The 15,689-nt window shown below is 40.3% G+C and overlaps 1 protein-coding gene across 1 annotated transcript; it reads right to left on the reverse strand.

Moving 5' to 3' along the window:
- Nucleotides 1-1,866: 1,866 nt before the first annotated feature.
- Nucleotides 1,867-11,448, reverse strand: LOC108709903 (proline-rich protein 13). The gene is made up of 4 exons (XM_018250153.2): nucleotides 11,318-11,448; nucleotides 4,613-4,657; nucleotides 2,247-2,662; nucleotides 1,867-2,136 (listed from the first exon to the last, which is right to left on the reverse strand). The coding sequence occupies exons 2-4, from the start codon at nucleotides 4,632-4,634 to the stop codon at nucleotides 2,101-2,103; spliced, it is 474 nt and encodes a 157-aa protein (XP_018105642.1). The 5' UTR covers nucleotides 4,635-4,657; nucleotides 11,318-11,448; the 3' UTR covers nucleotides 1,867-2,100.
- Between the last annotated feature and the right edge of the window lie 4,241 nt (nucleotides 11,449-15,689).

Genomic DNA, 15,689 nt, shown 5'->3' on the forward strand with positions numbered 1-15,689 from the left:
TCAGGGATTCTGCTCAGCAGGGACAAAGATAACAAATGTATCAACTAAATGTATCAATTTAGAACAGTTAAAAAGTCGGCGCCCCCCCCATCCCAGAGCTGCTTAAAGGGGTTGTTCGCCTTTAAATAAAGTTTTAGTATGACATTGAAAGTGATATTCTGAGACAATTTGCAAATTGTTTTATTTTCTATTATTTGTGGTTTTTGAGTTATTTTTTATTTTATAACTCATAACAGCTCTCCAGTTTGCAATTTCAGCAAATTAGGTTGCTAGGGTCCAAATTACCCTAGCACGAGTAATTTGAATAAGAGACTAAAATAGGAATAGGAGAGTCCTGAATAGAAAGGTGAGTGATCAAAAGTAGTAATAACTATAAATGTGTAGCCTTACAGAGCATTTGTTTTTCTGATGGGGTCAGTGACCTTCATATGAAAACTGGAAAGAGTCAGAAGAGGAAGGCAAATACTTTAGAGTATTGGAAATAAATAATTAAGACCAATTGAAAAGTTGCTTAGAAACGACCATTCTATAACATGCAAAAAGTTAACTTAAAGGTGAACCATGAGGTGAAAAATTAAACTTTACACTTCAATATTAGAGAAAAAATAGAAAATAGAAAGCAATTAGTATAAGGTTTTATTTCTGGTGAACAATCTGAAACCAACTGAACTGGAAAAAGTGTTTGAAGGTGAGCAGCCCCTTTTAAATAGTATCCAAAAACAATGAACTCCACCATATAGTATACTATGATATAAAAACTAGTTAAGAACAATGTATCAAGCTGGAGTACAATGAAAGGCTAAAATGGCAATGTAAACCATAAAAAGACAATTGGATGCCCTGATAACAGGAAATCAAATATGAAGAGACTGTAGGTAAAAATTAGTACAGTGTGCAATCATAGATGTGGGAACATGGGTGAGGCAAAGCAAGTTGGTAACCAAGGAGTTTATATGGTCATGGGACTCCTCTGTGACTTATAATATCCTTATAATTTACTATAAGGGGTGCTTTATTCACTATATATTGTGGTTAGATCACTACCAGGATACCTGGGAAAGTCCAGGACGGAGCTTCTATATCTCCCAAATTCCTAACAGAGTGGTTCCAGGACTGCTAGTCCAGCCCAGATGTTTTGTGTCTACCTGAAGCACCTCAGATGGATTATTAAAAAGGCAGCTCAACCCAGAATAGAGGAGCTCCAGGCTGGGGAAAATGCGTAGTAAACTGCCTGTGAGCTCACTGAGAAGCTTGGATATCACGATCTGTTTAATTCTAATTCATAGGCTTCTGACAAAGGAATTTCTTACCACTGTTTCATTTTAAACACATATAGCACACCGTGGTTCTCATTGTCGTGCTTTCCATCCAGTAGAGAAGTACCTGAAACTGGCTCTTTTTTCAGGCTTAAAATCAGCAGTAATGGTGCTGTATGGTGAATAAGAGGCGGCAGAGTTGGTTTTGGGTGCTTTTTGGACTCCTGAATTGCATTGGCACAGAAATTGTTGTCTCACTTAAACCCGATGGCACAGGCAGGTTCATGGGTACCAGGAAATATGCTATACATGTTTCATAATTTTCTTAATTTTTTCCAGAGCTACTTTTGTTCACTATTTTTATTTTTATTTTTTTGCATGGGAGAAATTATAGCCCACATTAAGCAGCACCCATACCTCACTTTTTCTTGACAGCAACAACCTGATTTAATATTTATGGGCCACACTTCTCTGTTGTGGCCTGCTGGTAAACAACTCAACATCTGGTGGCAGAACATGACCAACCTCTTTCTGTATCCTTAGCACAGCTGTCTGCATAGAAATGTATTTTGTTATATCAATTATATTATCATGTTTGAAAACACTAAAATAGTAAATGAAATCTTTATTTGTTAGAAGCAGGTTAAGAAAATAAAAAGGACTGTGCATCTGTGGAAGTACGTAGCACCACTCTTGCTGTGGAAGTCTTGCAATAATATTTAAAGAATCATTCTTTGGTTTCTTGGCAGCAGCAAATAAATGCTGATGTTTTAAAGAGGTCAATCATGTTGTCTTGCAAAGGGACACATACAAACAGCTCAGCCAGAGGGGCTTAGTTGCATCACTAGTCACTGCTAGAGGAAGATGATGATGATGATCTCTGCAGAAGTGGAAGAAAGACAAACTCAATAAAAGTCATTTACATATTTTTTTCCACCCACTAATCCCTTTATCACTTTATTCATAGTCTGCTCAAATGTATTTTCTCACCCTTCCATGTGCGTGCTTGTGGGATTTATGTGCTTTCTTCATCTTCTTCTTCATCTTCTTGTCCATATGGTGGCCAGGTATAAATGGTCCTCCGGGCATTGCTGGATATCCTGGCATACCAGGTCCAGAATGTGGTGGGTAAACAGGTTGGTGCCCAGGGTGTACTGGATTAGGTCCAGGATATGCAGGCTGCCCTGGAGGGTATACTGTTTGCCCTGGGGGGTAAACTGGTTGTCCAGAAGGATAAGCAGGTTGTCCAGGAGGGTATACTGTTTGCCCTGGGGGGTAAACTGGTTGTCCAGAAGGATAAGCAGGTTGTCCAGGGTATGTACCAGGAGGCACTGTACCTGGAGGGTACGCTGGGTTAGTTGCAGGTGGGTATCCTGTATTTGGTGGATATGCTGCACCTGGTTGCCCTATTAAGTATTAACAAAAAAAGCAGCCAGAGAAGATAGAATGATTTAATATAAATATTTATGGAAAACTCAAAAAATGAAAGAGAAAAAATGTTTACCCCTGAAATATTCAGTTTTAGCAACTCTAGTGTTGCCTAAATATGCAGACAGCACAGCCAGTTAGGGTCCCTGAATGGAAGCAATTTTATTACCGGTCTAAAACCATTATTATGTCAGAAACCCCTAATGCAGAAAATAACTGTTAGTAATGTAACGTTAATTTTATATTTAGATCCCCAAACATAATATGACCCACCAATGTGCCCTCTGCGTCAAAGTTGTAGAGTGTTGTTTTAGAAAGGCTAAAAGGGGACACAATTCAGTTGTTTTAGATTGATTTAGATTCCCCAGAAATAAAGACTTTCCATTATTTACTTTTTACTGTTTATCCAAAATCTAACTTTAAAGTTGAATGTTCCTGTCTCTGGTCTTTGAGTCTGGCAGCTCAATAATTCAGGTGCAGACTCTAAACTGTCACAATTTTGCAATATTTAGTTGTTACATTTCTCAGCAGCATCTCTGGAGTATTAGCAACTATTGTATCAATTCTAACAGCTGCCTGTAATGAAACCCAGAGATTCTGCTCAGCAGGGACAACGATAACAAATGTATCAACTAAGGGGCAGATTTATCAAGGGCAGAACTGAATTCGAGGGAATTTTCGAAGTAATTTTTTGGATACTTCCACCATCGAATAGACGACTTAGACTCAAAGTAAAATCGTTTGACTATTCGACCATTCGATAATCGAAGTACTGTCTCTTTAAAAAAACTTTGACTTCAATACTTCACCAAATTAAACCTGACGAAGTGCTGGGTTAGCTTATGGGGACCTTCTAGAGCATTTTTTTTTTTTTTGAAGTCAAAGTAAAATCGTCCGAATAGTTTGATTTGAACGATTTAAATCGGTCGATCGAACGATTTTACTTCGACCGCAAATCGGCAAATTCGATGTAAAAAAGCTTCGACTTCAACATTCGAAGTTGAAGTAAAGCCATTCGATGGTCGACTTTCAAAGTATTTACCACTTCAAAATTCGACCCTTGATAAACCTGCCCCTACATTTTTTTTTTTTAAATACCCATATCGGTTATAAACTTGTTTAAAAATCTCAGCTGTCAATCATATATTGCCTTCCACTCCTCTATGCACCCCTTATATTCCCTCTCCACCTTCGACATCATCTAATTGTGTAACCAGTGCATGGCTACCAAAGCCCCATCTTGGCGATTAAACAAGATTTTGGCATGATGCAATCAGTGTCCACAAAATGCTTTCTGTCTGCTTGACTTCCTAGACTAAAAGAACCAAGACTCAAATAATTGATATAGCGTAAGTAAAGTTTATTTTGATTACTAGAGTTTCCCTTACATTAGCAATAAAATATAACTGGGGCTTGCCAGAAACACTTTATCTAGTCTGTTTCTGTTAAATGATTTTTTGTTGCTGATTTTCTATTACTCATTTGTAGGGGTGGGCAAATTTGATGCGTCAATAAAATTTCGCCGCACGTCAAAACATTTTTGACGCCCGTAGACTTTAATGCCCATCAGCGACATTTTGCCGGGGGTTTTTGGCAAACATGTCAAATTCGCCAAAGCCTACTTTTGAACACAGCATAAACTAATTGCAATGGTAGTATAAAAAATATAATAATCATAGATGTATTTTTTTTGTTTAAAACTCCCAGTTATTCTCCAGATTTGCCAAAAACACCCATTTTAGTTTAAAGCCCACTCCTTTTTTGCTCCGCTTACCAATAAGCTGTCACTATATAAATTCATATAAAATGCCAAATGTTATATAATAATAGAAATTCTCATTAAAGATGAATACCTTTGCAATTAAACAATTATACTTTCAACTGAGTTTGCAGGTAGTGGTCCCAAACTGTATACAAGTGGTACATACCTGGAACGTTTGGATTCCACATATTTTTCCAAAGAGGAGGGTTTTCTAAATGGGAGAGAAATTGGAACTGAATATTTATGCATGTTGTTGCAAAACATTCAGTGCAAGATCTGTAACATTAGCTATAATTCAATACTGAGGACTACATATATCTGTTCTCAAAAATATACTCAGGCTCATTTATCAACACTGGGCAAATTTACCCATAACAATCAAGTGATTAACTTCTTAAAGCCAGGTGCAAGTATATAAATGAATGCAGCAATCTGGTTGCCATGGGTTACTGCCCATGGACAAATTTGCCCAGTGTTTTTACATCTATTGCAACATTTCCTTTGCATGTTCTAAATGACAGGTTAGACTGAGTGGTAAAACAGTAAGTAACAATGACTTACAAAAGCAGACTTGTCAGTTAAAAATGATCAACGTGACCTATAGGTAACTTTATAGGCATATATATCAAGAATTAAATTTGTGAGTTGCGCGAGGGTTTTTATTCCTCGGATAAACTTGAATTTCGAATGTTTGGATATTTATGAGTCAATCTGAAAGTCAAAAATACGAATGAAAACTGATGGGGCAAAAAAACCTCTAATAGAGGTCATGTCCCAAAAAACTCGAATCAATCGAATTAATGTCTAGAAAACTCGAATTGATGGAGTTTTTGGATAAAAACCCTCAAATCAACCAACAACATGAGCTTAACCTAGGACTTCTCCTATAGACGTCTACATGACCTTGCCAGATTTTACATTCAAATTTTCTAGGTTTTTTGCTTAATAAACACCAGACTTTCAAGTTTTCGATAATAAAACTTGGGTGCAAAATAAAAAATTGAATTGTGAAAAAAATCAAATTTGATTTTTGATCAACCGGCTGCTAATGTACATAAATATTTTGAATATCACTAATTACTACAGTAGCATTATTTGAAGAGGAATAGATAAATTGTGCTTAATTGTGGTGTTCTTAAACACTATAGCCACTGTTTCCCTCTGGCACTTCTATTGCTGCAAAACTTCAACTTTCTGATTCCGACATTTCAGGAATATGTAGACCCCCCTGCTTAAAGGGATACTGTCATGGGGAAAAAATTTTTTCAAAATGAATCAGTTAATAGTGCTGCTCCAGCAGAATTCTGCACTGAAATCCATTTCTCAAAAGAGCAAACAGATTTTATTCAATTTTGAAATCTGACATGGGGATAGACATATTGTCAATTTCCCAGCTGCCCCAAGTCATGTGACTTGTGCTCTGATAAACTTCAATCACTCTTTACTGCTGTACTGCAAGTTGGAGTGGTATCACCCCCTCCCTTTCCCCCCCAGCAGCCAAACAAAAGAACAATGGGAAGGTAACCAGATAACAGCTCCCTAACACAAGATAGCAGCTGCCTGGTAGATCTAAGAACAACACTCAATAGTAAAAACCCATGTCCCACTGAGACACATTCAGTTACATTGAGAAGGAAAAACAGCAGCCTGCCAGAAAGCATTTCTCTCCTAAAGTGCAGGCACAAGTCACTTAGACCTTTGCTAAATCGGCCCCATAGTAAGATGTTGTAAAGTATAAGGTTTGCAATGATTTCAGCATTTTTAAGGTACATGTATGGGATCAATTATTCGGGAACCCGTTATCCAGAATGCTCCAAGTTACGTAATGGCCACCACCCATACACTCCATGTTATCTAACTTTCTCCAACCTTTCTGCTTTCAAAAGATCTCTGAAACACACTTATTTAGAGAAGCCTACCCTCACTCTGTTTAGCTACCAAATGCAATACCATATGCTACATCTCTCACCTGCTTATTTTTTTTTATATTGCCCACTCCCGCACCTTGTGTCTCTTTCCTTTCCCCTTTAGATTGTAAGCTCTTTTGCACAGGGCCTTCCTTTTGTACTGGTATTGGTTGTTATGTATGTAACTCTGCATGTTATATGTACATAATTCATGTAATTGATATTACAGCGCTGCTCAATATGTTGGCGCTCTAAAAATACATGTTAATAATAATAATATCCAAATGTTTTAGCACATGAGATTAGTCTCCCATGATACATCTTCACTATTGCAGGGTAATAATCTTCTGCAAATGCTTACCCACCAGCAATAATATAAATCGCCAGTGAGAAAACATATGCAGCACTTTGTTTTTCTGTGTTCACCCCTAAGTTTCCTCACGAGGCAACCTTAGAAAAACAACAAGCCGGTGGGAAAGCATTTGCAGGAGATTAGTCATCTGCGGTAGTGAAGATTTATCACAGGCAACTAATCTCCTTGTGTACCAGTGCCCTTAGAATTCTGAAGTCTTACAGAAGTGCTAACTATGCAATTTTGTACTGTGGAGCTTCACTATTCAAATGTCACATTTTCGGCATTAGAATATTTTAGAGGTCATTTAAGAATGCAACCACAAGTGTGGGTGCTTAGACACAATGGAGAGTGCATATTGATGCGATTCATTAAAGGGATACTGTCATGGGAAACATTTTTTAAATGCATCACTTAATAGTGCTGACATGGGGCTAGACAAAGTGTCAGTTTCCCGGCTGCCCCAGTCATGTGGCTTGTGCTCTGATAAACCTCAGTCACTCTTTACTGCAAGTTGGAGTGATATCACTTCCTTCCCTTCCCCCCAGCAGCCTAACAACAGAACAATAGGAAGGTAACCAGATAGCAGCTCCCTGACACAAGATAACAGCTGCCTGGTATATCTCAATAGGGATGCACTGAATTCAGGATTCGGTTCGGGATTCGGCCAGGATTCAGCGTTATTCAGCAGGCCACATCCTTCTGCCTGGCCGAACCAAATCCTAATTTGCATATGCAAATTAGGGGCGGGGAGGGAAATTGTGTGGCTTTTTGTCACAAAACAAGGAAGTAAAAAAAGTTTCCCCTTCCCACCCCCTAATTTGCATATGCAAATTAGAATTCCGATTCGGTTCTGTATTCAGCCGAATCTTTCGTGAAGGATTTGGGGGTTCAGCAGAATCCAAAATAGTGGATTCGGTGCATACCTAAACCTCAATAGTAAAATCCAGGTCCCACTGCGACACATTGAGTTACATTGAGTAGGAGAAACAACAGCCTGTCTGAAAGCCGTTCCATCCTAAAGTGCTGGCTCTTTCTGAAACCACATGACCAGTCAAAATGACCTAAGATGACGTCTACACACCAATAATACAACTAAAAAAAAATACACTTGCTGGTACAGGAATTACATTTTATATTGAAGAGTGAATTATTTGACATAAATAGTGTAATTTAGAAATAAAAACTACATCATAAAAATCATGACAAAATTCCTTTAAAGGGATACTGTCATGGGGGAAAAAAAAATTCAAAATAAATCAGTTAATAGTGCTGCTCCAGCAGAATTCTGCTCTGAAATCCATTTCTCAAAAGAGCAAACAGATTTTTTTATATTCAATTTTAAAATCTGACATGGGACATTTTGTCAATTTCCCAGCTGCCCCCAGTCAGGAGACTTGTGCCTGCACTTTAGAAGAGAAATGCTTTCTGGCAGGCTGCTGTTTTTCCTTCTCAATGTAACTGAATGTGTCTCAGTGGGACAAGGATTTTTACTATTGAGTGCTGATCTACCAGGCAGCTGTTATCTTGTGTTCGGGAGCTGCTTTCTGGTTACCTTCTCATTGTTCTTTTGTTTGGCTGCTGGGGGGAAAAAAGGGAGGGGGTGATATCTCTCTAACTTGCAGTACAGCAGAAAAGAGTGATTGAAGTTTATCAGAGCACAAGTCACATGACTTGGGGCAGCTGGGAAATTGACAATAGGTCTAGCCCCATGTCAGATTTCAAAATGGAATATAACAAAATCTGTTTACTCTTTTGAAAAATGGATTTCAGTGCAGAATTCTGCTGGAGCAGCACTATTAACTGATTCATTTTGAAAAAAAGATTTTTTCCAATGACAGTATCCCTTTAAGGTCATTGTGTCCAAACATGTTCCTGCACTTCCACGTGGCTGCAAATGTGTCCACCACTCTTCTTCTAATGTATGGTGGGCAACTGTGACTAATGACTTTGCAGAACCCTGAAGCTACACCCACCCTGAATGTGTCAAGTGAATTTGACGGAAATTAAGTTTTGCCTCCAGAAGTGACCCACCTATACCTGTACAATTACCATGCCGTTATTAGGAAACCGCTAGTAAAAAAACATCGTGATTTGCATTACGAGATGACCACGTGTATTTTACCTAAGTACTAATTGGAGAAAAAAACAGTTTAGAAAACCACCATGTTTAGCAATAAGGCATTATTACCTGTTTTTGAGGACAGTTTTTTTTTTTTCAGGGGCTGAATATCAGAAATGAAAATGCATAGCTACATTTTAAAGGGATACTGTCATGGAAAAACATGTTTTTTTCCAAAACACATCAGTTAATAGTGCTACTCCAGCAGAATTCTGCACTGAAATCCATTTCTCAAAAGAGATTTTTTTATATTCAATTTTCATGTGACTTGTGCCTGCATTTTAGAATGGAATTACTTTCTGGCAGGCTGTTATTTCTCCTACTTAATGTAACTGAATCCCTCTCAGTGGGACTTGGCTTTTACTTTTAAGTGCTGTTCTTAGATCTTCCAGGGATGCCTTGGGGCCCATTGGTGTTTCAGAGCCTAGCCATAGCATAGAAATAATGCATCTTTAGTGATGATAAATTACAACCTATGGCCCTTCAGCTATTGCTAAAATTCAAAACATAAGGGTTGTCTACATGTGCTGTTGGGTTATGGGTTTGTCATTACAGATACAGAGTTGCTGTTGCTTTTTTTTCCCCTCCATCTTGTCCTACTATATCCACCTTCACATAAGTACCCCCATATGTGTTTCTGGGAGACAAACTACAATAGCATAGCAGTGGAACAATAGAATAAGGTTGTCCTTAAACCCAGTTTCCTTGACAGAAGCCTTGTCTCAAAGACTGGGCAAAAGTTTCCCCAAAATATAGTCCTTGACTATTGCTGCTCAGGAACATATTGTCTAATTAGTTAGATCCAATATATCTTATAGGGGGGCTACTTTTGCCTAGAAGATGTATTAGAGCTCACTATTAAAATCACCAGACCAGATCATGTCTCTCTACATGCAGGATTTCTGCAAAAGGCAGTTAATGTGTTGGATTTTGTTTGTACTGGTGCCGCAACAGCCCTGCTTGCCTAGGGCATCTGTGTGGTGCAGCCCGGCCCTGTCTAATATATCTGCTAGGAAAGAAAGCCCCCGCCGGCGGGTGGTGCGCACACACTTGGCATTGGGGGGGGGCAGTGTGCACACGCTCGGCGCCGCACCAGGTGAGTTCAGAGGGCGGCCCTGGACAGAAGTGCCGGTGGGCCCAGGGCCCACCAGTCCGACCCTGTGTTGAAGCTTATATAAAATTTTAATTTTCACTATAGTTCCCCTTTAAAAATCACTGCTGATTGCTTTTTTAAAGCGGTTGTTCATCTTCCAAACACTTTTTTCAGTTAAGTTGTGTTTAGATTGTTCCCCAGAATTAAGGACTTTTTTCAATTACTTTCCATTATTTATTTTTTACTGTTTTTCCAAAATCTCAGTTTAAAGTTGAATGTTCGTGTCTCTGGTGTTTGAGTCTGGCAACTCAGTAATTCAGGCGCAGACTCTAAACTGTTACAACATTGAGTTGATACATTTCTCAGCAGCATCTCTGGAGTATTATCAACTATTGTATCAATTCTAGCAGCTGTCTGTAATGAAGCTCAGAGAGTCTGCTCAGCAGGGACAAAGATAAGAAATGTATCAACTAAATGTATCCATTTAGAACAGTTTAAAGGGTCGGCGACCCCCCTTCCCAGAGCTGCTTCAGCAGGTGAAAAATGACACTTCACACTTCAATATTAGAAAAACAGTGACACATAGAAAATTGAAAGTCATTAGAAAAGTCGTTATTTCTGGTGATCTATCTGAAACCAACTAGTTGTTTGAAGCAGGGTCGGACTGGGGCCCACCGGGACTGCTGTTCCAGGGACCCCCTTCGACCCCATGTTCCTCTACTGTGCTGAGCTCGTCACTCAGTGCGCAAGCGCATTCGCAGAAGGCACTGCGCATCGGCGAAGACTTTTTTTCCCCCAAAATAGAATTATTGGGAGAGGGGGTCTGGCCCGGCGGGGGCCCACGAGGGTCAGGGCCCACCGGGTTTTCTCCCGGTGTCCCACCGGGCCAGTCCGACACTGGTTTGAAGGTGAACCACCTTCCTTTAATGGAATGGAGGAGGGGGTCAGTGACCCCCTACTATAGACAGCGAAAGTCCAAAGTTTTATATCTGATAAGGGGCCACAATAACTATTAATGACATTTAATTTTTGCTTGGTGATTATATTTGGGGAAAGTCCTGTCATTATGTATAAAGGTGAATCCTGTGAATGAGTGAAAAGTGAAATGAGCCCTGTAATGAACAGAAACAAGAAAGCCATGGAATGTCAATGGGCTGCGCTGGGAAGTGTGAAATATTTATTAACCTTATAGAAAAAGTGCTGTCGGTAAGTACAACAAATAAACATCAACTGGTTGTTAAGTGTATTATTCTCTCCCGTCATTGTCCGCTAAGCCGGAGCAGGGAGAGCAGTAGTACGAGTCCGGGTTACTGAGCTGTGGGGTAATTACAGGTTTAATTAAATAACGTTCTACACACAGAATTATAGCGTTAGGGTGAGGCGAGCAGCGCACATACCTGTCACACCTTCTTTCCTAGGAGCCTCTGCACTCCTTCCGGGAGACCTTGCACTGTTTATCTGCTCTTTAGCACTTCCTAAATGCCATTGGCTATCGTTGCCCCTTCCCCTTTCTTATTGGACATCATTACCAGTCTCACCCCGCCCCCTGCGGCCAGTGGCACGAGACACACCCGAAACAAAACTGCGACGTCATTGAAGCGTCCCTAGTCCCAGAGTGTTGCTGCCAGTGTTCTATCGATTTTTTTGCGCACACTCCCAGCTAATATCTCTCTCTAGTCCCACGGGAGTGCTTTCACCATGCATCTCTATGTCCCTCTATAACTATGGTGTGGGGTTTTCTGGGAAATACAGTTAAAGTTGCAGCAGGCCCAGACTGGCAATCTGTGGGTTCTGGCAAATGCCAGAGGGGCTGCTAGAACGTCTCATAGAAAGTCAGTATTTAGTGGGCTGGTGGGGGCTGTTTGGGCCTCTGTGTACCCTAAATGCCAGGGCCTGTTTTAATTTTTTTTAAAGAAAACTACTGTTATAAGTCATGGATCATGTGTTGTTAGGCCATGTATGTAATGTATATTCAGAGGTGTAACCTGTGACCATACCTCCCAACATTTTGGAAGTAAAAAGAGGGACAAAAAAATGTTTTCCGCACGTAGCGCAGCAATTTTTTTGACCACACCCCTTTCTGTGGCCACACCCCCTAATTACCATGTTTGTTTTACAAAATTTGGCAGGTTATGAAAGTTTGAAAATATTTCTCCTTATCTAAACTGTGTTTTTGTGTCTCAAAATTGTTACAAAGTATATTATTTGCACCTGTTAGCTGTTCTGGGCTCTCTGCTAAAAGCCAATTAAGTGAGAAACTTTGTTTTTTTTTCTGGCTGTTCAGTGCAGAGAAAAGAGGGACTTTCCAGTACAAATGAGGGACTGCGGGTTGAGCTGTCAAAAGAGGGACTGTCCCTCCGAAAAAGGGACAGTTGGGAGGTATGCCTGTGACTGCTGGGGGCCTCAGAAGGTGCAGGGGTTTAGAATGATTGAAACTGACCACACAAACATTTAGATAAAAGAGACAAGTGATTTATTGATACTTAGCACAAAAGCTGAGGGACTCCCCCACAGAGTATTCCAACATAACCAGGCATTTTCAAGTACAGGCATAAGTCACCTGGCCAACCTCTAGAAACAGTTTTATATATTATTTTCAAAACAGGATACATACTCCAAGGTACATACTATATATGTCAAATCAAGCATTATCTACAGTAGTTTTACATCCTCAGACCAGAAAAAACCTTCTGCACCATTAAGGTGTTGTACTATTCTTAATCAGTGAACCAGTAATTTTCCCTACATTGTATCACCACCAGTGGGCAGCTAGGGTTGCCACCTCTTTTCCCTCACAATTCTGACCTTCAGTTTGTAAGCAGGTGTGATGTCACTTGGGGGTAGGATGATGATGTAATGGGGTGTGGAAATGGGCAGAGTAGAGTTGGACATGTACTTAAAGGGGTAATTGGACACTGGACAGTGTAGATGGTCTGGGAGGGGATTGTAGGGTATTACATTTTTTGCAGCGAATACATTGCGGGTAAATGTTTAATTCTGGCTGGCCCAGTTTAATACGGGCCAGGTGGCAACCCTATGTGCAGCTCCATCTGCCTCCATCAGCTGATGGCAGGGGTGCTGCACCAATGAGATGAGTTTAATTTGGTTGGGGTAGCGCCCCACTGGTTATCAGGAGAGGCAAATTTGCCACTCCTGATAACTGTAAGAGCTAAATTTCCAGTTATCAAACTGGAAAGAGTACAATTGTGTCTGTGCTAGCATTGTGGACCCCTAGACCCTCTGGGCCACCTCCTGCGCCAAAAAGGTGAGTGTGGGGAGATGGGGGGGGCAGAAGCAGGCGGCCTCAGGATGACAGAGGGGCCAGGATTGTCCCTGGCTGATGGCACAATACCTCCCAAGATTTCTTTTTATCAAATAAGGTGTATAATAAAATTAATTCTAAACTAATTGTTTGGGGTCACAAAACTGAATCCAAGCTTAATTTTGTTCCTATGAGGAACGAGGGTCTGAAAAGCTGGCTTACAAGAATATTCATGTTTGCAGAACACTCCCTTTCCTGCCTGCCTGTCCTGCATGAACCATCTGCACTGGGACTGGACAAAGAAGACAATAGGTTCAAAGATTAATCTCCCTGTCATATATAATGGGTAATTTAATAAAACACACAAAGTTTGTACTGGCCTAGTCACCTATGGCAACCAGTCAGATGTTTGTTTTTCAAGCGTACTAGTAACTGCTACCTACTGACTGATGCTATAAGTTACTAGACCTATAGCAGACTTTGCACCTCTTATTACATTGTCCCATTACAGTCATAGAGCCCATCATTCATACAAGGAGGCAGTCAAGGCAGCACTCTGCAAACATAATACTTTTGTGTGGAGAAGCAACTGAAAGAACTGTATAATATGCAGCAGGCAGGGAACTGGAGGGGGAGGTTTCAAAAAGTAAAGCCAGTAGTGAAGGGAGAAAATCTTTAACACTACTGACTCCTTTTTCAACTGAACATTAAAATACTCTGGCTCTAAGGTGTTTTGGGGCTTTTTGATGTTTTTTAAGCAGCCCAAAAACATGATGCCAAAGTGCCGGAAACCGCTACCAAATTGCATGAAACCGCTGCAATGAGATTGCATGTAAAGAATTAATTGCCAGGGAAAAGTGTTGTGATGGGCCTCCAGGCAGTTCTGGACTGAGTTTCAAAATGAACCCTGAAATCTCAAATGTACAGAGGCCCACCAGATTAGCATTCTGGGCCTGCCTCCATGTAGCATACACATAACAAGTACTGGCACAAGGCCTTAGCAGGCGATTTCAGATGTTAGTCTATGGAGGCATCTTTTAGGTTATTTGCCATTATGACTTTGTGCATAGTTTTCAAACTTCTAATTAAAAAGTGGAGCTCAAAAGGCCTTAAAGTGCCCCTTCTGCAATTACCATGAAAAGGGTGTTCCTCCCAAAAGTTGATTTTTCACATAAGGAAAGAAAATGCCATTTTGTGAAACTTTCCAATATTTAGTGGTTTGATGTTATCTATAAATGTTATTGCAGTTGAAAGCAGTATTTGTTCATCCCTCTGTTTTCTGGGACTGACTCATAAAATAATATAACAGTCAGGTCTGCTCCAGATCTGTGAATCAGTTGGCTTGTAACTGTTTCAGGAATCAGAACCAGGAGTGCAGAGAATGTGAACAGACAGATACCACATCTATTTACTTTAAAAACACTGAAAATATTTAATGAATGTATATTGGAAATTGTTCAGAATGTGCCAGTGCATCATACTCTTAAATTTAGAACAAATTTGATTAAAAAATGTAATGTTGTGGGTTGATTTACTTAAAATTTTTTCAAAAAGTCCTACCCATCAGTTCCACTTCTTGCTGCCTCCTTTCCCAGGCTTCTCGGCATGTTGACCTATAATATACGCACCAATCAGCAGCTAGAATGACCTGGTGGGGAACTGACACCTGTCTTTGCTTGTGTAGGCAGCGGCTGTAAGGACATGCCCACTTCATTTTTAAAACACAGACAGGAACAATGGCAGATTTGTAAGTGGCTCCAATAAATGGTGCCATTATAAAATATAATAGTATTGCTTTATCCCAAGGTAAAATAAGCACTATACAATAAATTATTAATTTTTGCCTACAAGATTGGATGGGGGCGTTTTAGTTAAGTTATATGTTTCCTTTAATTTCATGGGGCGGTCTGGGAGGTGGGACAGATATTCCTAGAGGTCCAACAGAAACTAGGCAAGGGGAACTGGAGAGGAGGAACAAGGTCATAGAGCAGAGAATCAGGCAGAACACGGGCAGGAACCAGGCAAGGGAATCTCAAGAATGTAGTCCACTGTACAAAACCCAGTGGCTGAGAAGGTTAATGCAGGCATAGTTCCAGAGCCGGATTTATGCAGTGGGCGCCCCTAGGTCCACTGCTGTTTGTCGCCCCTGTCCCCTCCCCTTTATTCATGCAAATTTTCTGGATTGGAGCAATGAGGATTGGCATATGGGAATTTAAATAAATGATTGTAGCGCATCCCCAGTGTTTTTGAACCAATGTGTGTGTGGTTGGACAGCATGCCGCCCCCCTAAAATCCTGCCGCCCTAGGCCCGGGCCTAGGTGGCCTTTCCACAAATCCGGGCCTGCATAGTTCATCATGCAGACCAGGGTTTGATTTCCAGTGGATCCTGATACCTTCCTATTGTTTTAGTGAATGTTAAAACATTCCAGACCATGCTGGGCCAACCCATTTAAAGTTTATTTTGCATTCATTAAAATGTGATTGGCTATGGCTCATTGTACTTCCAC

Source organism: Xenopus laevis, chromosome 2S, assembly GCF_017654675.1.
Source record: "Xenopus laevis strain J_2021 chromosome 2S, Xenopus_laevis_v10.1, whole genome shotgun sequence".
Taxonomy (NCBI): Eukaryota; Metazoa; Chordata; class Amphibia; order Anura; family Pipidae; genus Xenopus; species Xenopus laevis.